Here is a 24,485-nt window from a genome sequence, read left to right on the forward strand (position 1 = left end):
TTTTATTCCCACAGCAGAGTTTTAACTCCTTCGCCTTTATAAAATATTTTTGTTCTGCTGCTTGAAAAGCAAAGCAATAAACGCCCAGAATGATTCAGCAACAACAACAACAGTCTGTGAGCAGCTGGGATTGTTTAATAGAGTTCAGCCTTCAGAGATTCAAAGGGAAAAGAGTCACTGAGGTTCCAAAATAAAATACTTTTATTCCTTAAGATGAATCTGAAGAACTGTTTTAATTAAATTATTTAAACTATTTCAGTTTAAATAATTTCACTATTTATTTCAGTTTCAACTCCTCATTAAAGTCTTTACTCTCAGAGGAAGAATTTCGGTTCTTGGCTGACATTCTTCTTGGTTTCAGTCAGAACCAGAACCAGACATGGAGAAGCTGCATTCAGCTTCTATGTAGCACAGATCTGGAACAAACTTCCAGAAAACTGAAAAACAGTCGGAACACTGAGTTCCTTTAAACCTGAACTGAACACCCACCTGGTTGTTACTGGTTCCTCAGTTGGTGACTGTGGTGATGTTTTCATGATGTAAATCATTTGAACTGATTTTTTACTGAAATGTTTTATATTAATGTTGACCTGCATGTCCATCCTACCGCAAAATCTGGATATAATCGTTGAAAACCACACAACAGAAAAGTTCAGCACATAAAATGTGTGAAAATGATCTGTAAGAACAGAATGACGTCAACTTATTCTTTTAGCCAAATTTCTGTTTTCTTGGACCTTCAGACACAGAGAACGTCCAGAGTTCACTGGAACACAAACATTAACACCAAACATCTAAACTGTGCGGCTGTGATAAATCACTAATTGTTGAGATTAGGATTAACTCCTCACAGGCGGCTAAACAACAAAGATATCCTTTGGATTTCAGCAGATGGACAAAGTCATTATTAACGATGGTGGGTGGGCTGCTGCGTTTAGGCAAAGAAACGGTTTAATGTTCAGAGTGTCAAACGCCTGCAGGCGTGCTACAGCAAGTCGTCTGAACAGTTTTACTCCTGTCTCCAAAACCATCGTTCTCTCTGTAACAAACTAAAAGACAAACCTCAGAGTTGTGATCTCCTGCTGCAGTCGCTGGTCTCTTCTGTTTCAACTTGGTTTTCTGTTTTTCTGCACCACACCGTCTGCTAAAACGGAGGAATCCGGATGTTCCTAGCAGGGAGCCGTGATAAAAGCTGCTAACGGTCTTTAATTCCTCATTCTCTGTCTCACACAGGAAACCCTGGAATGTTCTCTGATTCCTTGAGTTTTTCAGATTTTTGTTGATACAGTTTCACTGATCAGGATTTGTGTGAATAACAGGCTTTTGGTTTGAGAATAGAAGGTTTGTAGGTTTCTTTTTTAACCTCCGACCCCTTCGGCACAGAAGACATTCATCTTATATCTGACCATGATGTTCAGAACCTCCACAGAATCAGTTTTACAGCAACTCCAGCTAATTGCTGCTGGCTAGTCTGAAGGAGCTGAGTGGAGGAGTTTCAGGCGGAGTGCTGCTCTGTGAGGCAGAAACTGGGAATCTGAGGAGGAGCTGCGCCCTGTAGGTGGGGCGAGGTACACCCAGGCATTTTGACAGCTAAATGGTTGCCATGGAGATTAAAGGATTCCTCAAACATGAAAGAATCAAAGCGACACTTCAGGTTTGTTTATGGGGTGTTTTGAGTGTAAAGTTGGGCTGTTTTTGTTAATAAATTCTCAGACTTAGTTGGTTCTGGTCATTCCTTGTTGCTAAGGACCTTCTGTCATCCACCTCCACTCTTCTTACCCTCTCTTCCAAAAACCCTCCAACATGCCACATTAGCTCTGCTGCAGCTGGTGTAATTCTCAACACCAATTATTCCAGTTACACATGATCACCTAGTCATATTTCCTGTCAACTTTTAACATTTTTTTAACATACGGTTGGCGGCCTGAGCGCACAAAATGAATCCAAAAAATCTAATTCTCAAACTGTAGCATCAGTTTATTTCAGACTTTGACAATAAATCAAAGTAAAGGGTCAAAGGTCAATAAGATCAAAGATAGCAGCATTGATTTGCATAGAAAATTGTAAAAATGATCCAAATGTAAGAAGATGCAGCAGGAGGAAGCAAAGTAGCTCTCAGATGTTTATTCCAGCAGATTTTTAGTTTAAAACTGAAGCCAAAGACAATTTTTCATAATCAAGAACAAATTAAGCAAAATCCCAGCTGAAAGTGTTTCTGTCCTGCCACTAGATGGCAGCAACAGAGTCCAACAGAAGTGGATGTGAATCAGAGCCTGAGGAGGTTCAGTCTACGGCTTTAAGCTTGTTGATCTTGTTTCCTTGTATTTGAGCTTTGGCTTTCAGGTTGAGTTTCTCCAGAAGTTTAGCTCTGAAGTCATCCTCCAGGCAGAGACCAACCCCTTCGGCCAGGACAGCAGAGGAAACCTCCAACGTCTTCACCTGGTCGTTCATCTCAACCTCCAGCTCAGCACTGATCAGGTTAAACTTACTGATTCCTATGATCGTGATGTTTACATCCTGGACTGGAGCACTTTGGACCTGAGCAGGAACAGGATGGCACACAGATTATTACTGATTTTTATTAACTATGATACTTATGATAACAGGTCAAAGGTCATAGTATCTGCCATCATGGTTTATAGATGGCAGGACAATCATGTGAGAGGATTTACTAGAAACGTGAACAAAAACTGAGGATGAAAGATCTCTGGAAGAGGGACAGGCGAGTCGAATGAACTGAACACAATGCAGCTGTGAGAGGAGCTGATTAAACCGAGCAAACATGACTGAAAACAGACAGAATCAAAATATACAAGCCAAAGGAACCAAAACAAGAAAAACTAAATAAAGTCAAAGCCCAAAGAAACAGAAGATATCAGGACGTCTGCAGCATTTCAAACCCTTTAACATTCATCTGCCAGTTATAACAATAACTCAGTTTTTAAGTTCACTAATTTACAGCCAATTTGAACAAATTAAATACAAACAGAAAATCTGAAATGTTTGTTTCATTCTGACCTTGATGATTCTGGTGGAGTCAGTGGAGTTTAAAGAAACTCTGCCATTAAAGAGGTTTGTCTTTAAGTTGTTGACCAGGACCACGTCTCCATTTGATATCCCTCTCAGGTGTTTGGTGTCTTCACCCCACAAGTCCACTGTGATGGACCCGGTACCGTCCTCCAGCTCAAAGTTCTGCTTGTCTTTTTTCATCCGTTTTGCTTTCATCTCGATGGATTTAATGACTCCAATCTGTTCAAACCAAAAACACAAGATTCAGTCGACTCTGGAAACGCATGAACACTTTTCAAGTTTAAAATTTTTATAAGCAAATGTTTTATTGTCCATCATCAGTCAGATCTACAGATACGCTGTATGATGCATTTAAGTTTCCTGTAAAACACAACTCTGGTGTAATACCTCTCTGCCCCAGCAGGGGCCAGGGGAGCTAGCAGGAAGTCTGAGTCAGAAACAAACATGACTTCCTGCTGAAACAGGTGCAGGTCTGCAACTTTTAAACCATGGTTTAAACCAGTTTTCCCCAACCCTGGTCCTCAAGGCACACTGTCCTACATGGTTTAGAGGTTTCCCTGCTTTAATGTGCCTGATTCAGCCGATTGCTGTTCAGCAAACGCCTGTTGATCAGTCATCGACTGAAATCAGCTGGACTGAAAAAAGGAAATGCAGGGCAGTGTGCTTTGAGAACCAGGGCTGGGAAACACTGGTTTAAACTTTTATCATTATTAATGGTTTTTAACAGGAAACCGCAGGAGAGCATCCTGCTCCAAGTGCATGATGGGAGATGAGTGTCCTGGTGGCAGATCCAGTTGGTTTAAATGTTATAATTGTTTCTCTAAATGCAGATAAAAAGTTTACATTTAAAATTTCTTATTTCCATTTCCTGACTTAAAGCTCAGAACTTGACTGGTCTGCATTAACGAAATGTTCTCTTCTCTTTCCCATTTAGAAGAGTGTTGAAAAATGTCTGTTTGTGTCCTTTCATAAGAACAGGAAGTCATTAATTACAATTCAAAAGTCTGATCCATTTTACAGTGTGAATTTAAAAGATAAATGTGAAATATTTACCAGGACTGTAGAGGGCACTATTAATCATGTCATTTTCTGAAGGTTTGATGATTTGATCAGATGTATTAAAAGTTTGAAATTCTCAGTTAAGCTGCCTCTAAAAACTAAACGCTGATGATGAGAAGCAGACGAAGGAGCTCAATAAATGACTCTCACCTCCTTCACGGTGCCTTTAACACTCACTGGCATCTTGTCTCCAAAGCTCTGGATGTCTCCAATGCTGTAAACTGGACTGAAAATAAGTTTTTCAGCTTCCAGCTCCACATTTCTGGGAATTTCCAACGAGCCGGTCTCTGATATCCTGGTCCTTTCTGTAACTTTCAAAACGTTCTCCTGACGATCCATGAGGGGATCCTTGATGGTGTAGAAGTGGCCCTCCTCAATGGCTGGAAACCGCTCTCCTCCAAACACCACAACTTTGATGGCATCGGTCTCATCAGCGACTCCCAGGTAGAAACAAAACTTGGTCTCATTGGTTTTGGTTTTATATTGGCATAGGCTGGACTTCTGCAGTACCTTCACAGTCAGAACCTTCTGACCCAGATCTCCACTGGCCTTCAGATCCCTGATGGTTTTTCTCTGGACCAAGATGATGAGATAAAAAATGAAAAGAGATCCAATCACAAATAAAACCAACAAACAAAAAACAAAAGAAACAAAAAACAAAAACAAAAACAGACGTAAATATAAAGCAAAACTCTTGGCTGTTAATGAACACCAAGGTTTTTACTCACCAGATCAGGACTTAACATTTTCTGAAAGGAAAAAAAAAACAACAGGTTATTAGATGAAGACCGTCGTGATTCAAAGATCTAATCTGAATTCTGATTTTCTATCACAAATGTCCCTCCACTAAACTTTCCATTTATTAGATTTTTTCTCTGAAATGCCTCTCTGCTGCTTCTCCTCCTTCTAGAGAATCACTGACTGCCTGATAATTGTCAGCTGAGCAGTTTTCTTCATGTAATGTTTTAATAGTTGTAAGTCACAAAAATCAAGACAAAACCAGAGTAGAGTTGCTTTTGACCAATAAAGACTGAAAGACTGATTAACGTGACTAATGGGTAATGATGATTTTGATGATGGCAGTCGACAAAATGCAATGTTTGTTACTGGATTTACAATCTTTGACGATGATGTGTTTATGATGTTTTTTTATGCTTTTATGATGTAAAGCACGTTGAACTGTGTTGTTGCTGAAATGTGCTAAACAAATAAGCTGGATTGAGAGAAAATGGAGATTGTCTTTGAACTTAAATTAAAAACAACTCTTTATAATGCACCTGTATGAATTTAACTTTCTGAACTCACATCATGAAATAAATCAGGGTTTCAAAATGAGATGCAGCCTCCACATGTTCTACCTGTGGACTGTGAGCTGATCCAGATGAAGCACCTTGGTTCTGCTCTGGCTCTTCTGCTCCAGCAGAATCCGTCTACAGAAAGCAGCAGCACATGTTTCAAGCATTTTATGAGCTGAGCGTGTCTAAGACGACCGGAAGGTGAGGAGGTTTTGATTTGTGTCAGAACAGGTTCTCACCTTTGGCTGGCTGCTCGTCTCTGGACCTTTAAAAGACAGAAACACATTGAGATGTTTCAGGTAAAAACACTATTAAATCTGACATATTTGACCTTTGACCCGTTAGAACATGGTGAGCAGATGCTACACTGCAAGCAGGTTCCTCCTCCTGCTAGCAGTGGATCACTAAGATGATCTCTGAACATCGGCATCACCTTCCCACAGTGACCTCAGACCCCACTGACTCACCACAACCCGGGACAATACCACACTGCTGCCAGCAGGGGCATCGTGTCAGGCTAACTGCTAACTGCTGTCTGAACATGAAGGTGGTTCTGTAGACCACAATATTTAGTCTGAAGCTACTGAATACAAACAGCTCTTAAGGAAAACAAAGACTAAATGTCACGGAGGAGAGCTGCTGACCTGAACACGACCATAAAGCTCAGCTGGAATGAAAAACAACACCAACAGTTTCTGATACTGTCTCAGACTGAACCCAGAAACCTCCTCCATCCATAGATCTTCTTCTTATTCTCTTCTGAATCAGGTAATCAGGGGTTTGGATACTGATCAGCCCTGACCATGATACACCCCACAGTAACTGGAAACTCACCTTCTTCTTGTCTCTTCAGTTTGTCCATAAAAGGAAGCAGCAGGTCCTGGACTCCAGGGTCGTTCCTTGGTATCTCTTTCATTGCTTCGTTGACTAAGTCAATGGATTTCTCTATTCCAAAGTTCTGAATGAGCTTTTCAGGCAGCTCTTTTTTAAACTTGGCGGTCATCTTGGTTGGTGGGTCATATCCATATTCATTCAATAGCTCCTTCACTTTCCTGTACTGATCATCTGACAGCTTCTCAAAGATCTTGGTCATGGCGTCTCTCCACTCGTCTTCTGAGATGTTTGACATCTGTGATGCAGAAAGAAGGAAATGTCAACAAAATAATCAGAATTTCTTCAACCACTGATCTGACTGCAGGTGATCCATCCGTGCAGACATTGACCCCTGACCTCTGAAGAGCAGGTTGACTGAATGAGACTGAGATTTAAAGGAACCAGGTCTCTTTTCTGACCGAACTGTTTGAGGACATCGCTTATGAAGAGGTTAAAGGTTAAGGCTATAGTTGGGTCCGGGTTAGACAGAAGAATTTTGGTCTCGAGGAGATCAGAACCACCTGAAGGTTTCAAAGTCTCTTCTAATCAGAGAATTGGTTCTTAAGAAATTAAACTTCAAATCTTTTCAAAATAATTAGTTTTTACCCTTTATCAGGAAACTAAACCAGGTTGCCTAGGTGGGCCCCATGTGGGGAAAAGGAGGGCAGACTGTATGGGTCCCATATGGAAGAGTACCTATGATAAAAATTTGTCTTCTACAAGCTTTGCAAGTGGGAAAACCTGAAAAATCAACAGCGTATCAAATACTTGTTCTCCCCACTGTACTGATTCCTCAGTTGGTCACTGTCTGATGTTTTTATGACATTTTTATGTTTTATGATGTAAATCATTTGAACTGCTTCTTTACTGAAATGTTTTATTCAGATAAACTTGATTGATTTAACGGCGCTCTCTGTTCTGATATAAAGTAAAATGAATACTGTAAGGTCTGAATAACTGCTTCTAAATTTCTAACAGGATTATTGTTAATTAAATTATGTTATTCTGAGATGAAAAACAAGGGAACATTTCAATCAGAATGCAAAGAGGCTCATTTTAACCAGTTTGTTAGTCATTCAGAAAAAACATGAATAAACTAATCTTAAAACAGTAAAAACCATAAGAACCAGTTTGAACTGGTCCAGCTGTAAAACTCACCTTTTCTTGTTGTTTTCTGCTCACTGCTGATGAAACCAACAAAAAATAGAAAATCTGGAAGCTGAAAGTTCCTGGTGCCAGAAAAATGGATTCAGCAGACGTTTCTCCAAAAGGTTCAGTCAGAAACTTTTACTAATAAACTTGATGCAGAAACTTTAAACTGAGACTTTCTCTGAGCTTAAAGTTTGATTTAACCTCATACTGGAGTTTTATTCCCACAGCAGAGTTTAAACTCCCTCGCCTAAATGAAAAGCTTCTCATCTGCCTCTGGCTGCAAAACATGAAATGTTCAGTTTCATTTGTGAACAAAGAAACCCAATGTTTTAGTGCGGGGATGTTTGGTCAGGTGGGAACGTTTTAAATTACTCAGCCTGGAGTAGTTCAAAAACAAAACACAAGTTCATTTTTCTGCCTGTTAAAATAAAAGATTCTTGTTCAATAATCCAGAATGAAGATTTAAAAATAAACGACTTTATCCATTTTCTTTTTTTTGTTGGTTGAAATAAACATTCATTCATTAAAATATAAATTGTTTTAATTGAATTTACATTCATGGTACAAGTGATGCAAATACAAGCTGTAAGTATTGAGTCTCTTCCTCACGAACATCTCTCCTGATCTATTAAATCAAGGGGAAATGCTGGTTAGTTTTTCACTCAACAAATGCCATCGTTGTTTGAAGAATGTATTTTATATTTACAAATATATTTTAAATGTTTAATATTTAAAAAAAATAGTTTCATGGTCTGAAATATTTACAGCCGAGACCAGATATTTACTCACAAACATTTCTCTGCTTCCTTGAGCGACATTATGGACAAAAATATCTATATTTACACTGAGTTCCTTTAAACCTGAACTGAACACCCACCTGGTTGTTACTGGTTCCTCAGTTGGTGACTGTCTGATGTTTTATGATAAAAATTATTTGAACTGATTTTTTACTGAAATGTTTTATATTAATGTTGACCTGCATGTCCATCCTACCACAGAATCTGGATATAATCGTTGAAAACCACACAACAGAAAAGTTCAGCACATAAAATGTGTGAAAATGATCTGTAAGAACAGAATGACGTCAACTTATTCTTTTAGCCAAATTTCTGTTTTCTTGGACCTTCAGACACAGAGAACGTCCAGAGTTCACTGGAACACAAACATTAACACCAAACATCTAAACTGTGCGGCTGTGATAAATCACTAATTGTTGAGATTAGGATTAACTCCTCACAGGCGGCTAAACAACAAAGATATCCTTTGGATTTCAGCAGATGGACAAAGTCATTATTAACGATGGTGGGTGGGCTGCTGCGTTTAGACAAAGAAACGGTTTAATGTTCAGAGTGTCAAACGCCTGCAGGCGTGCTACAGCAAGTCGTCTGAACAGTTTTACTCCTGTCTCCAAAACCATCGTTCTCTCTGTAACAAACTAAAAGACAAACCTCAGAGTTGTGATCTCCTGGTGCAGTCGCTGGTCTCTTCTGTTTCAACTTGGTTTTCTGTTTTTCTGCACCACACCGTCTGCTAAAACGGAGGAATCCGGATGTTCCTAGCAGGGAGCCGTGATAAAAGCTGCTAACGGTCTTTAATTCCTCATTCTCTGTCTCACACAGGAAAAACTGGAATGTTCTCTGATTCCTTGAGTTTTTCAGATTTTTGTTGATACAGTTTCACTGATCAGGATTTGTGTGAATAACAGGCTTTTGGTTTGAGAATAGAAGGTTTGTAGGTTTCTTTTTTAACCTCCAACCCCTTCGGCACAGAAGACATTCATCTTATATCTGACCATGATGTTCAGAACCTCCACAGAATCAGTTTTACAGCAACTCCAGCTAATTGCTGCTGGCTAGTCTGAAGGAGCTGAGTGGAGGAGTTTCAGGCGGAGTGCTGCTCTGTGAGGCAGAAACTGGGAATCTGAGGAGGAGCTGCGCCCTGTAGGTGGGGCGAGGTACACCCAGGCATTTTGACAGCTAAATGGTTGCCATGGAGATTAAAGGATTCCTCAAACATGAAAGAATCAAAGCGACACTTCAGGTTTGTTTATGGGGTGTTTTGAGTGTAAAGTTGGGCTGTTTTTGTTAATAAATTCTCAGACTTAGTTGGTTCTGGTCATTCCTTGTTGCTAAGGACCTTCTGTCATCCACCTCCCTTCCTCCAAAAACCCTCCAACACGCCACATTAGCTCTGCTGTAGCTAGTGTAATACTTTCCATGCCCCAGTTTTTGTTACTCCAACTACAGAAGCCAAAGTCCCTCTGGCTACCAGGCCACTGTCAGCTGCTTTGGGGCTCCTTGAGGACATCCCACCCCTAAAGGCGACCTTCAGGCCACAGCTTCTGCAGTTGAGGTCCTGAATGCGGAACATCCTGATTCCATGTCTCAACTTTCCTTGCAGCATTACAGAGATTCTCCTGGAGTCAAACAGTTTCCTCCACCACACATCTCCAGCTGCTTTCCACAACTTGTTTTACCAGGTCAGTCAGCACCACCAGGTGGTGATCTGTGGCACAACTGCCAACAAGTAGTGCCACAGATTTGACGATACAATTAAAAGGTTGATCCTTGACCTTTAGCCCAAGATATGTGGAGCCAAGAACACTTGTGAGACACCTTGTCTTTGAACGTGGTATTTATCAAACTTTTGTATCTCGCAAATATGCCTAACAACTAAAGATTCCTCTACTCAGCTGTAGAGAACCGAAGGTCGGGGAGCTAGTTCAGGGTTCTCCCAGAGTTGGGCAAATAGTCTTTTTTTTATATACATAATTAAAAGTGACAGCAGAGGTAGCTAGATGTATAGTCGATGCACTGAAGTTGGTACAGACGACATGTTCCACCTTTCACTCTATTTGGAAGGAGTTCTTGCTGAGCAGGTTCACCTGCACATTAAAAGGATTCCTCTATGACAGGGGTCCCCAAACTTTTTCCTGCGAGGGCCACATAGCTGTTCCTTTCTGTGGTCGGGGGCCGGTCTTAGTTTTTGCAGAAAAAAAAAAAACAAAGAAATTCTTGTCGACGGGGGGGGGGGGGGGGGGTTGTTCTGTATTCGAAACTGTCGAGCGGGGGGGGTTGGGGGGGTTCTGTATTTGAAACTGTCGAGCGGGGGGGGGGGGACGACGACGACGACGACGACGACGACGACGACACATTCGCGCTTTTGGATAGATTTTTACCCAGAATGCAAATGGAAAAAACCGTGAGTGAAACGGTGACTGACGAGTATATATTCCATTGAGGGAAAGTAAGTTTCACATTTGCTCAAAAGCCCCCTGGTGGTTGAAGAAAAATCCACATATAAACCGGAAAATACAATATATGAAAAAAAACACTGAATGCTCTCTGGTATGAGCAGGCGGGCCGGATCCGGCATTGTTCAGGGGGCCGGACCAAATGACGTGGCGGGCCGGATCCGGCCCGCGGGCCGTAGTTTGGGGACCCCTGCTCTATGAAGTCTTTTTGGTAACATACGGGTCAAGAATAAAAGCCTCAGCAGCTGCTCGGCTCGCCTGCGCTCAAAGCAAACCTCTGAACGCGCAACTAAAGCTCAGCTTGTTGATTTATAATCGCGCTTTTAGACGTTTGTGTTGAGCGCAGTGAGACGGATTTGAGCGCATATATCTATGTGAACAAAGAATAACGTGAGCAGCGTGCGCTCATATCTCAGTACGTTCTGGCAGCACTTGGCTCTGTTTGTGCTGCAACTTGATAAAGTTAATGTAAATGAACCGCAGCAGCAGCCAATCACAGACAGACGTCTTTCATCCAGAGTATTCCTGACGTCATGTGGATAAAAATCAACCAATCACAAACCAGCAAACTGAAACGTTAAAGAAAATGGGAGGACTTTCGAAAACGTAATATAATCAATAGTTAACATTTGTAACCTAACAATATTTAGTTCAGCATAAAAATGTAATTATTGCCCATTTTTAGGTAATATTTATTTTAATTGACGTTTAAATGTGACCAGCATCACATGCTAGTTTTAAGATCCACTGGCTGATTTTTTTAAGACTCAATATTTGGTGTTTAAGTATTACCGATATTCCAATTACACATGATTACCTAGACATATTTCCTGTCAAATTTAAAATTTTTTTTTAAGATATGGTTGGTGGCCTTAGCGCACAAAATAAATACAGAAAATCAAATTCTCAAACTGAAGCATCGGTTTATTTCATTTTTTACCGATAAATCAAAGAAAAAGGTCAAGAGTCAATAAGATCAAAGATAGAAGCATTGATTGCATAGAAAATTGTAAGTAATGTAAGAAGATACAGCAGAAGAAAGTAAAGTAGCTCTCAGATGTTTATTCCAGCAGATTTTTAGTTTAAAAATGAAGCCTATGACAATTTTGCATAATCAAGAATAAATTAAGCAAAATCCCAGCTGAAAGTGTTTCTGTCCTGCCACTAGATGGCAGCAACAGAGTCCAACAGAAGTGGATGTGAATCAGAACCTGAGGTGGTTCAGGCTACGGCTTTAAGCTTGTTGATCTTGTTTCCTTGTATTTGAGCTTTGGCTTTCAGGTTGAGTTTCTCCAGAAGTTTGGCTCTAAAGTTGTCCCCCAGGCGGAGACCAACCCTTTTGGCCAGGAGGAGAGAGGAAACTTCCAACGTCTTCACCTGGTTTTTTATCTGAACCTCCAGCTCAGCGTTGTTCCGGTTAAACTTACTGATTCCTAAGATCGTGATGTTTACATCCTGGACTGGAGCACTTTGGATCTGAGTAGGAACAGGATGGCACACAGATTATTACTGATTTTTTATTAACTATGATACTTATAGGTCAAAGGTTATAGTATCTGCCATCATGGTTTGTAGATGGCAGGACAATCATGTGAGAGGATTTACTAGAAACCAAGAGGGGCAATCAGGAACCATTCTAGTGAACAACAGAGGAACAAAAACTGAGGATGAAAGATCTCTGGAAGAGGAACAGACGAGTCGAATGAACTGAACACACTGCAGCTGTGAGAGGAGCTGATTAAACCGAGCAAACATGACTGAAAACAGACAGAATCAAAATATACAAGCCAAAGGAACCAAAACAAGAAAAACTAAATAAAGTCAAAGCCCAAAGAAACAGAAGATATCAGGTTGTCTGTAGCATTTCAAACCCATTAACATTCATCTGACAGCTATTAACTTACTTTAAGTAGGCCTGTCGCAATAAAATATAAATCAATTAATCGCACGATAAATTAAACCTATCGACCTCATTTTAATTATCGGCTTTATCGTCTCTTCCTGCCTTTTTTTCTTTCTCTTGATGACACTGAATGAAAAAGGCTCAACTCCGGTGCTCTGCACTGACCCTCCCTTCCTCATTTCCTTAGTGTAATGTCCAGCGCACACTACAGGAGTTGTGGGCCCATTTTCAAAACCTGACAGAAATCTACGGTATAACGGTTCGATCGGGCTCGTCGTGCCTTGTGGTGTCCAGACACATGAGCACAAAATAATGGCTACAAATCCAGTTAACTAATTTTAAAGCCAGGCATTAATCAATGCTTTACTAGAATCTACCTGTGACGCATATGGCTAGAATCAGCGTAAAGTCCTGACTGAATGAAAATCATTATAACCTATTTATGTCACGTTAACGAAGAACAGCTGAAAACTTACCGGGTTTATCAACTGCGGTAGCAATTTAGCTCCAACTCCTCCCCTCATCATTTCTATATTCTTTGCACGAAATGTTGAATAAATATTAATGTTATTTCCACATATCATCTCCGATGCCCGCTGGCCTTCGGATTGCCGTGTCAGCTGTTTGGGATTCCCCTCCGTAATTTCCCCTCAGAAAGCAGAATCCGCGCTTTCTGATTGGCTGCCTGTCACATTGTTAAGCTCCCAGTCGGGGAAAACCCCTGATTTAGATCAGAGCGGCCACGACGATCCACCGTAATACACCACACACTGCAGGATGATCGGTTACGATCTAAGATTATCTTAAGGGGATAATAGGGGCAAAAAATCTTGTAGTGTGAATTATTGCATCAGGTAGTTGGATGGCCATCTTCTCTATCTAAATCTAGTGATTACTTAAGGCCAATATAGTATACAGACTTCATAATCTGCACTCTTTTGGTTGAATACTGTATTTATTTCCACTTTGGCTTTATGTTGCTTAGTTTTTATTCAAGTACGTTTTTTGTTAATGGAGACTGAGAATCCATTTTATTTTTGGTTGTTTTGTTTATGTAGTTTATCAGTTCCAGTGTTATGTGTTCGTTTGAAAATAAAGTGTATCTATCTATGGCAGGAAATCGCATGCATTATTAGTCATTTCCATTAAATCAGTGTCAAAAGGTCTTGAAACAATATTATCGTTTATCGCAATAATTTTATAGACAATTAATCGCTCGGCAAAATTTGTTATCGTGACAGGCCTATTTTTAAGTTCACTAATTTACAGCCAGTTTGAACAAATCAAACACAAACAGAAAATCTGAAATGTTCATTTTATTCTGACCTTGGTGATTCTGGTGGAGTCAGTGGAGTTTAAAGAAACGTTGTCATTATAGAGATTGGTCTTTAAGTTGTTGACCAGGACCACGTCTCCATTTGATATCCCTCTCAGGTGTTTGGTGTCTTCACCCCACAAGTCCACTGTGATGGACCCGGTACCGTCCTCCAGCTCAAAGTTCTGCTTGTCTTTCTTCATCCGTTTTGCTTTCATATTCATGGATTTAATGACTCCGATCTGTTCAAACCCAAAACACAAGACTCAGTCGACTCTGGAAACAAATGAACACTTTGCAATTTTAACATTTTTATAATCAATTGTCCATCGTTGGTCAGATCTACAGATATGCTGTATGATGCATTTAGGTTCCCTGTAAAACACAACTCTGATGTAATACCTACCTCTAAAAACTAAATGCTGATCATGAGAAGCAGACGGAGGAGCTCAATAAATGACTCACCTCCTTCACGGTGCCTTCAACACTCACTGGCGTCTTGTCTCCAAAGCTCTGGATGTCTCTGATGCTGTAAACTGGACTAAAAATAAGTTTTTCAGCTTCTAGCTCCACATTTCTGGGAACTTTGAATGGGCGGATCTCTGACATCCTGGTTTTTTCACTAATTTTCAAAACATTCTCCTGACGATCCATGAGGGGATCCCTGATGGTGTAGAAGTGGCCCTCCTCAATGGCTGGAAACCGCTCTTTTCCATACACCTGAATCTTGATGGCATCGGTCTCATCAGCTACTCCCAGGTAGAAACGAAACTTGGTCTCATTGGCTTTGATTTGATATTGGCATAGGTTGGACTTCTGGAGTACCTTCACAGTCAGAACCTTCTGACCCAGATCTCCACTGGCCTTCAGATCCCTGATGGTTTTTCTCTGGACCAAGATGATGAGATAAAAACAGATCCAATTACAAATAACCTCACAAGTAGTTTTAGTTTAAAAATAAACAAACTATTCTGAGCTGTTATATTCTTTAACCTTTATTTTATTAGAAAAATCCCATTGATATTAAAAATCTCTTTTGCAGGCGAATTCTGACCCAGAATGGCAGCAGCACACAGAGTTTACTGAACATTCACAAGAATTTTACTCACCAGGCCAAGAGTTGATTTCTTCTGAAAAGAAAGAAATCGGTGTGTTAAATAAAGAATTTTTTTCATTTAAAGACCTAATCTGGGTTCTGGTTCTACTCCATTCTTTCTACAGAATCTTGTAACTTGCTGTTGAAATAAAATGTAAACTTCCTGTGGCAGCAGGCTGGTTAATCTTTGCAGACAGGTGAACCCGTTCATTTTACATCAGGAGTGCTTCCTGCTTCTGCCAAAAGGGCGGAACATGGTATAAGCATATGGAAGTTCTATGAAGATGCAGGTCTGTTTTCTCATTCATTTTGTTCATTGTTTCTCGGTGAGCTGATTTTGAATGTTAAATATGCTTGCAAAGGTATTATTATACTTTGGAAGGGAAGTAAAATAACTTTTGTTTTTACAAAACCATGACAACTTTGAAAATTGTTAGTTACAACATTAATGAAGTAAATCATGCTATTAAGAGGAAAATAATAACTCAATAACTCAAAAAAGTTAAGTTATACAATTGGGCTTCAACAGGAAATTCATTTAAATGAGGTAGAACATGTTAAATTAAAAAGAGTGGGTGGGACAGGGTTTTCAGTACATCTTATGAAAACTGTAAAAAAAAGGGGGGTGGGGGAGGAGTAGCTATACTCTAGGGCTGTAGTGATACAATAATCTCACGATACGATACACAATATTCTGCTCACGATATGGTATATATTGCGATATTCAGCAAACGATACAGTTTAATACACTTTTGCGATTTTCTGAAAGATTTTAGAGGGACAGAGTGATTCTGGTGACATTTTGTGACTGTTATAGAGTTGGATTGAATTAATTTAACTGAAAACTGATTAAAAGCACCAACAACACAATACCTGGCTCTGGTTGGACATGGACACAGACTTAAAGTCGACAGCTGGACAAAATGAATCAAAGAAGTGGTGAGAAAACATGTTTCTTTTAATTGAAACAGTACAAACTGTAGCTTACATGCACTTGTAAAGTAAATAAAGTGCACCAAGTACCCTGCTCTGAATAGTTTGATACCTTTTTAACCTTGACACTTAACATCTGAAGGAATCACTCTAAGCCTGATGACCTCTCCCGGCGAAGCAAGCAGTGAGTGAGCAAGGTGACAGTTGGATGTTACGATACTTGCGGATGAATATCAATTTTTTTCTAGGAAAGAAAATATCAATATATATCGCAAAATTGATATTATTACACAGCCCTACTATACTCTGTCATAAATCTCTAAGCTTTGCAGCAGAAAATGTACTCAAGGAAAAATAGGGCCACTGGATAACTGTCATTGGTTTCCTATAACAGATTTTATGTCTTCTTCAGTAATTGTCCCCACTAAAGTTTTAGTCTCATTATCATTAAGTTTGATGCAGGGTTTCTGCGCGGTAGTAAGATGTATGGAGAGCCATTTATTCTTGACTGTTCTTTTTCACTTCCTTATTTTCCTTATTCATTTATCCTTTTCAATTTTCAGTTTTTTCATTTACAATTTTTCAATGTTTCATTTTCATTTATCCTTTTCCATTTTCATTTATCCTTTTCCATTTTCATTGACTCTTTTTCAGTTAATTTTTATTCATCATTTTCCAATTTTCCATTTTCATTTATTATTTTTCACTTATTCTTTTTCAAGATTCCTTTTTCTTCCAGACTGAACTTATTCCACTCTTATGCAGAGTCTTTAATTATGCTTTAAGAGCCAAAGATCTACCAAAAACATGGGCTGAAACAATAATTTTGGTCATACACAAAGAAGGTAAAGATCCCACATAATGTGCCTCTTATAGACCAATAAGTTTTTTGTGTAATGACACTAAGATTTTAAGCGCCATTTTGGCTAGAAGACTACAAAAGATTATTAATAAACTCATTCACCCAGATCATATGAGATTTATACCCAAAAGATTCAGAATAAATTATATCAGACATACCCTAAATATAATATCAATTGGTCAACAAGACCCAGACCGATCGATGCTTCCTCAGCCTTGGTGCCGAGAAAGCATTCGATTGGGTGGATTGGATGTTCCTGAAACAAACCTTATCGGAAATGGGTTTTGGTGAAAATTTGATTAATTGGTTTGAAGTACTGTATTCCAATTCAACTTCTAGAGTACATGTAAATGGTATTTGTCAGAAAGTTTTCCCTTAAAAAGAGGAAAACGCCAGTGATGCTGCCTATCACTTATCTGATTTGCTATCAGTATAGAACCTGATGGCAAATAAGGTTCTATACGGAACCTTACTTGCTTAGCAGAGTTAGTCAAGACAGACTCATCAATTTTAGGTACAATTATCCAAAACAGTTAAATTTAACTGGTCACCTAATGGGTTTCAATACTTGGGAATCAATGTTACTACGGATGTTTCTCAATTGTACAAATTATGGGAAGCTGTTGGATCAAATTCAAAAAGATTTAGAAAGATGGGAAATTTTGCCGCTATTTTTTTTTTGGAAGGATTGAAACAGTCAAAATTAATATTCTCCCCAGATTGCTGCAATTGTTTATGTCCCTTCGTATTTTGATTCCAACAGCAAGTTTTAATAAAATGCAAAAAATGACTTGTACTTTTATTTGAGAGAAAAGAAAGGCCAGAATAAAAGTTACACAGCTGACCAGAGGAAAGTCTTACGGAGGTTTTAACTTATCAAATTGAAAACTATATTATGGGCAGCACAATTGTGTAAAACTGTGGATTAGCTAATACAGAATAAAGAAACAACATGGTTGACACTGGAACAAAGTTCATGCCCTAAACTTTCATTGCAGGCCCTTGCATTTTGTTCAACTGAAATCTGGAACAAGTACAAAATTACAAATACGTGGTGAAAAGTACACACAAGATTTTAAGCATGATTAGAAAAAGTATCAAAGCTCCTCAGTCTATATCCAGAACCTTGAAAATTTTGAATATAATAGATTTTTTACCAGGGCAACATGATTCAGGGTTTCGAGTCTGGCAAAATAAGAATTAAATTTTTTATTGATGACCTGTTTGAAGGGGAGAGCCTGAAATTATTTGGTCAAATTCAAGAGAAGTATGGGTTGATTTCATCTGACTTTTACACAGATTTTTGCAGTTGAGAAGTTCCCTTTTGTCCCATATGGAATGGTCTCTTCTTAAATCACAACCTACTGATTTAGAAATGTTCTTCATAAAGGTCACTAAAGAAAAACAATCTGATAAAACTGTGTCAAATCTATATAAATGTTTACAGTCATGTAAGTTGGGGAAGGAGAGGGAGCTGGTGTGTGAAAATGGACATGAACTGACTAACCTTCCAATATGGAAATTATTTTATTGGAAAGTAACATTAGATATTAGATATTTCGGAATACCATGTATTATTTCAAAATTTGTTAAGGCTAAAACAAATTTGTGCTGGAGACAATGTGGACTCATTGGGGATCACACTCGTGTCTTTTGGGATTGCCCAATGATTAAAACATTCTGGGAAGGAAGTAGAGAGGAAATTTCAAGTTGCTATGCTGCTGAGTTCTGCCTGAAGTGGAAACTTTAGGATTTTTTAGTTTTTCTCACCTGCAGAGCTGCAGAGGAATCAGTTAGAGATGAATCCTTCTGCTTGGCCTTCATTGAAGCGCCTGAATCCACCTGAACAAAGCTCTGCTTACATCTTGATTTAACTTCTCAGACTAAAGTAGACACTATGTTCTACTACATAAAGAACTTGAGCCATGGAGCCATGTAATGTTAATGAACCTTACCTTAGGCTGGGGGCTTGGCTGCCTCTTCCGCTTCGAAGGTCTGCCAGGACTCTGCACTTTTTCTCCACCTGCAACTCCAGTGGATCTCATCTCTGAAATAAGGAGGAAAACGTTTTTATTTCATTCTTGTTGCTTTTTCATTTATTGTGAGATCTGTTAAACAAAAAACAAAGAACTAAGTTTCACTGATCAAATCGGATGTTCTTTACATAAAACTGTAAAGTTTAGGAAGCCACAAATGCTGTACAGCATTAGTCATATTTCAGTTATACTCTTCTTCTTTTCCTTTCGGCTTTTTCCCTTTAGTGGTCACCACAGCGAGTCATCCGTCAAGTATGGCATTGTTTTTATGCCATATTAGATTCGTCGTGTTGATGAATTTTGACGTGCTTCACCCCATGTGCTTCAATTTTCCGCCGCAACACTCAAACTTCCCCATTCACTCAGTGTGTTATAGTTCCACATCGCTTAGGATTTGTTGCTGCGCGTTTGCGCAGGGTGAAGGAAAGAGGAGACCAGCTGCACAGGCAGGCTGGGAAATGAGATGCAGGTGATCGGTTTGTGTGATCGGCAATCACCGTTCATACACTTTTTCATGGAAATCGGCCAATTATGATCGGTGGCCGATCGATCGGCACACCTCTAGTTCTGATTTTTATTTAGTGAGATAAAATCCTTGTTTTTCTGATTCTGGGCTACCAGTGTAACAACTGAACATAGAGTAAACTCTTTACCACAAAGTCCAGAGTAGAATAAGCTTTTTCTGAACTCACTGTTGTTTGTATCTTGTTGGGTTAGAACTTCTAGTTTCTGCAGCATGGGCTGAATCAGGTCCTGGATCTTACGGTCCTTTCTAGGGATATCATCCATTGCCTTGCTGATTACTTTGATTGACATATCCAATCCGTAGCGCTGGATGATAATTTGAGGCATTTTCCCTCTGTGTTTTTTATCCTTCATCCTCCCTGGGATCTTATCCAAATGCAGAACGAGGAGTTTCTCATAGTCCTCTTCGCTTAGCTCATCCAGAATTGAGCTCAGATTCGATCTCCATTGGTTTTCAAGGTTCTTCCTGGTTATCTGAACACAAACACCAGAAAACAACAATCAGTGACCAAAGGAAAATTAAGTGATTCCCCAGTTTGTACTCATCTATCAATTCAATTCTGTTCTTTTATACATTGGCAATTTAGACCACGTTGTTTCAAAGCACATTATTTAAAAAATGCTATTTTAATCATAAAGACAGATTCCAAGCCAGTTCTGTACATTTCAGTTGATTCTTATCAGTGCATCATGTTTAGTTTCTTATTCAAATTATCTGAGCAGTTTCTATCTAAGGAAACCCAGCAGAGCAGCAAGGCATTGACTTATAGCGTTCACGACAGTAGAGAGGAAAAGCTCCCAGGCTTAGCCCCTTAATGTGCAATGAAAAGCCCACGTGCCGTTTTTCCATTGTATTTTCCAGTGGTGAGCGATAAGGGTTTAAACTCTGCCGGTGTCCATTATGACGCTTTTATTGGGCAGCCTAGAGCCCCCCCTTTTGATTGACACTGCATTCTACCAATAAAGTTTTGAAATGGCTTTTTCCAAGCCAATAATATTCAGAGAACGACTTGAACTCGTTTTGACATGCCTGTATTCTTTCTGGAAGATTTCTGACTGGTCAACTCGGAAACTAAATCTAAAACCACCGATGTGTAGCCAACACCTGTCCTGTCATAAGGATATAAGGCATTTTGAGGTTTGTTTTGACATGAATCCACCAGCTGCATGCGTAACCATGCGTGTCATGCTGAGGAGAAAAGTCAGGCTCTGTGCGCCTTAAGGGGGTTAAACAGGAAGAAACCTCTGACAGAACCAGAGGGGAAACTTGAATGCCAAAATCCAAGAGCACACATTTTCAATTTAGTTGGAGGACTTCATCTTTTAACTCTCAAAACATCTACTCTCTTTCAAATATTCTCTATTCTCCTTATTTCTGCCAAAATCTGAATCAGAAGGTCAGGCTTTTTAAAGATTGATAATCTGTGATTGGTCAGAAAATTGCTATTGTTGCACCCCTATAATTATTTGAAAATTAATCATATTTACATATTGTGGCGTGAGAGTAACTGACTGAGCTGCATTTCTTATGTTTTACATAGTCATTAGTAATCTAGTTTATATATTCCTAACATTTTCCCTGTTGTCAATTTCACATGGAAAATACTTTATCTCCAACATCCAGTGTCACACATTAGAAAATAAGTAGACGTTATCATTCACACTATAAAACATAGCTGAATGAAACTTCATTTCTTTATGCTCAGTACAAAAGACATAAAAACAATAATGTAAAAATGGATATTAAAAGGTAATAAAAGGTATTTGCATCCTCTCATACTTTTAAAATAAAAACTAATCAATATTCTCTCTCTCTCTCTCTCTATATATATATATATATATATATATATATATATATATATATATATATATATATATATATATATATATATATATATACATATACACTGTGATACATTTTTCAGTCACATTGCAGTTAACTTATTAGTTAACTAATAAAATTAGTTAACTAATAATTAAATTATTATTAATTTCATTGTATTATTAAAACAGATCACAAATTTTCTCATTTGCAATTCTATTGTTTTTTTAATGAGAAAAGATTCAGATTCAGAGCAAGACATCAATTTTTTCAGAAACTGTTGAGTAATCACTATTTAAACCAATATTATACTTCTTAGATTATTATTATTATGGAGAGAGACTCCTATTACTGAAATTCAGAAAAGGATCTACAACGAACTTAGAATCCAGAAAAAAATTATTCCATAACAGGAACATTTTCTTTTTATTATTACTTAGAAACTGTGGAGTATCATTACTTTTACAAACTTAGAGCACACTTAGAAAGTCCAGAGAATACTTTCTTATACCTATCCAACAACCCAGAACAGGGATTAGAACCTAGAATCGAGAAAAACTACTTTAGCAACTACCTTTTAGACTCCAATTCTTCTAAACCAGAAAAGGAATTAGACCAGAGGATACATACTTATACTTATCTAGCAACTCTGAAGAGGAGTATCTAGGTTATATACTTTAGATCCACATTAGATTCTTTTTCTTCTTTTGCTCTTTCCTTTGGTTTGTTATTTTCTTTGTATTTCCTTTTAATTCCTGTAAAGCACTTTGTACGGCCTTGTTGCTGAAAATGTGTTATATAAGTAAAATTACCTTACCTATTGATGGTTCCTCAATTGTTGACTGCATAATGTTTTTATGACTTATTTTGCGTTTTTATTATGTAAAGCACTTTGAGCTACCTTGTTGCTGAAATGTGCTATACAAATAACTTTAATGATTAATTGATAAAAACGTCCTGCAGTATTTGAGATCATCAAGATAATGAGTCTAAAACAAACTAAATTATGCCGGTGTGATGGTTACCTTCTCAGACTGAGGACTTCCTGGATCATCTGTAGAAGAGGAAGAAGAGTCATGGAGTTTCTGCTCTGATCTTTAGTTTTATAAACAGACTTTGACCTGATTCTGTCTGTATTTACTGTGAGGTTGATTCATTAAACTCACCAGCTTGAGTTTCATCATCTGAATCAGACACAACATTGTTTTTCTCAAACCCTGTTAAACATGAAGAGCAGCGGATCATCAGCAGGCCAGATTATAATTATTATTCTATTAGTGGTATATCAGGTGAGATCTGAGCTCAGGGGGTGTTCTCAGACTGCAGCTAACTCCAGACCACACCCACTTCAGGTGAGGAACAAAATAAGCATTGACCAAGGGACAGACAGGCGTCGTCACAATGAACTCTGTCCTGAACCTTCAGAAACACAAAGACAGTTACAAAGTCGGCCTTCTATCACCTGAAGAATATTTCCAGGATTAAAGAGGTAATGTCCCAACAAGATCTAGAGAGACTCATCTTTGACCTGAATGTTGCTTAGGCCCCGCCCCTATCTTATTTCTGCCCTGGGTCTTTATTGCCACCTCAATTGCCTCGTCTCAGTAGGACACACGCTCTACTGAGTTCCGCCTGGATGAAAATATTAAAATATGATGGTAATGTCCAACACCGTTTTCCTTTATTTTGTCACTACAATATAATGTTTGTCTAATCTTTCATATTTTCATCTTGTCAAGCAGTTTGAATGGAAATGTTCAGTATGTATGAACTTGCCTAATAAACAAATTGCTCAGTTTGAGTAAAAACTCACCAGTTTTAACAACATCGTCATCATCATCACTACTCTCAGTCTTCCTCTTCTTTAACTCTGTTAAACAGAAAGAAGCGGAACAACACGAATTCATCTGGTTCTGATCCATTAGACGACCCAGAACTTAAGATCAATCTAATTGCATGTATTTCACCAGCAGCAAAGCACATTTTGAGAAATGAATCATAATGATTCAACAAAGAACAAGGAGCCCCAACCAAGCTGCACTATATGTAAAAACCATCAAACAGTTTATCTTCCAGTTGTTCTTTAAGAATGTTTAATATTTTTAAGGTTGTTCTCTAAGGGTGCTATTCTCTTCTTAAGTATTTTTGTGTGCATTCTGAACAGGTGTTCTGTCAGATCGTCATAGGCTTAGTACGAACAGAGAGTGTCTCAATAAAAATTTCATGTTTTTATGATGATAAAGATTCTTGATATGTGAACAAATATCAACTTTTACAATGATAATAAATTTTCTATATATAGAGGTTATAAAGAATTGTTATTTTTAAAATTCAGAGCAGTTTTATGTTGCAGCTTTTATCCTGCAACATAACATAACTGAAAAAAATAACGACTAGAGTAAATAATCCAATTCATGAACAGAGACAGAAACTGAAACTGGACGGAACCCAGAAATGGACCGTTACCGAATTATTTACCTGAAAGGTAAACAGAACTAGCAGAAAACAGAACTTCTGCTAGTTTAAATATTACTGTGTGTTATTCACCTTAAAAACAAGTCATAGAGATAATCTCTTTAAAGATTAATTTAAACTTAACTGTAAATCCATAACCAAGGGGCTGTTAACAATTAACTAACCAGGAGCAGCTAATAAATCAAAGTTACAGTTTGAACAGAATTTGAATTCGCGATTCAAATTTCCTTTTGTTTCATTTTGACTCTGTGCTTGTTCAGGTACAATAAATTATATTAACTTAATGTTGCAAAACATGTAATGGTTTCAGAAATTAGCCCAAAACTGAAGCTACTCACCAAACATCGTTTTCCCCAACAATGTTTCCTGCTGTGGAAACTGCTCAGCAGTAAGCTGAGCTCTGTTGTTAAAGAAGGAAAAAATATCCGTTTTGTTAGAAAGAACCTGATTTAAGCTTCAATATTTGCTTAATGTACTCACATGGAGATTTAAAACCTTGGTGAAATGCGCAGTGAAAGGAATTCCTGACAGGTTTTCCTGCTTTCTTTTTGTCCACCTTTGAACGGGAAAAGTCTTGGCGCCACAAGCTGAAGAGGTGGGAATTTCCCATGAACTGTTGCGCTAGTGGCCGTCATAGACGGCAGTGACCGTACGTCACCGCCGCCATATTGTTGAGGGAGGAGCTCTTCAGAATCAAAACAAAGTCCTTTATGTAAATCCTATTAAAAATGAATGGATTACTGCTTGAAACCTGAAATAAAACAAAGAAAACGTAAAGAAACAACCTGAAAATGAACCAAATGTTGTTGTTTTTTGAAAAACTTTTATCTACTGTTTTTATAAAGAAAAGCTTATG

General features: G+C 38.4%; 1 protein-coding gene across 1 annotated transcript; it reads right to left on the bottom strand.

Annotated features, from left to right (window-relative positions):
* Positions 1 to 2,109: 2,109 nt before the first annotated feature.
* Positions 2,110 to 24,339, bottom strand: LOC106927733 (uncharacterized). Its single transcript, XM_088012637.1, has 19 exons — positions 24,110 to 24,339; positions 23,968 to 24,029; positions 22,968 to 23,024; positions 22,321 to 22,371; positions 22,180 to 22,208; positions 19,500 to 19,806; positions 18,727 to 18,818; positions 18,542 to 18,613; positions 14,990 to 15,010; positions 14,346 to 14,768; positions 13,892 to 14,122; positions 11,893 to 12,138; positions 6,219 to 6,513; positions 5,624 to 5,649; positions 5,448 to 5,519; positions 4,818 to 4,838; positions 4,240 to 4,662; positions 3,019 to 3,249; positions 2,110 to 2,538 (listed from the first exon to the last, which is right to left on the bottom strand). Exons 2-19 carry the CDS (start codon positions 23,972 to 23,974, stop codon positions 2,284 to 2,286), a joined length of 2,859 nt encoding a protein of 952 aa, XP_087868763.1. The 5' UTR covers positions 23,975 to 24,029; positions 24,110 to 24,339; the 3' UTR covers positions 2,110 to 2,283.
* Between the last annotated feature and the right edge of the window lie 146 nt (positions 24,340 to 24,485).

The sequence above is a fragment of the Poecilia mexicana genome, unplaced genomic scaffold (assembly GCF_051168715.1).
Source record: "Poecilia mexicana isolate PSO_F unplaced genomic scaffold, ASM5116871v1 scaffold_14, whole genome shotgun sequence".
Classification (NCBI taxonomy): Eukaryota; Metazoa; Chordata; class Actinopteri; order Cyprinodontiformes; family Poeciliidae; genus Poecilia; species Poecilia mexicana.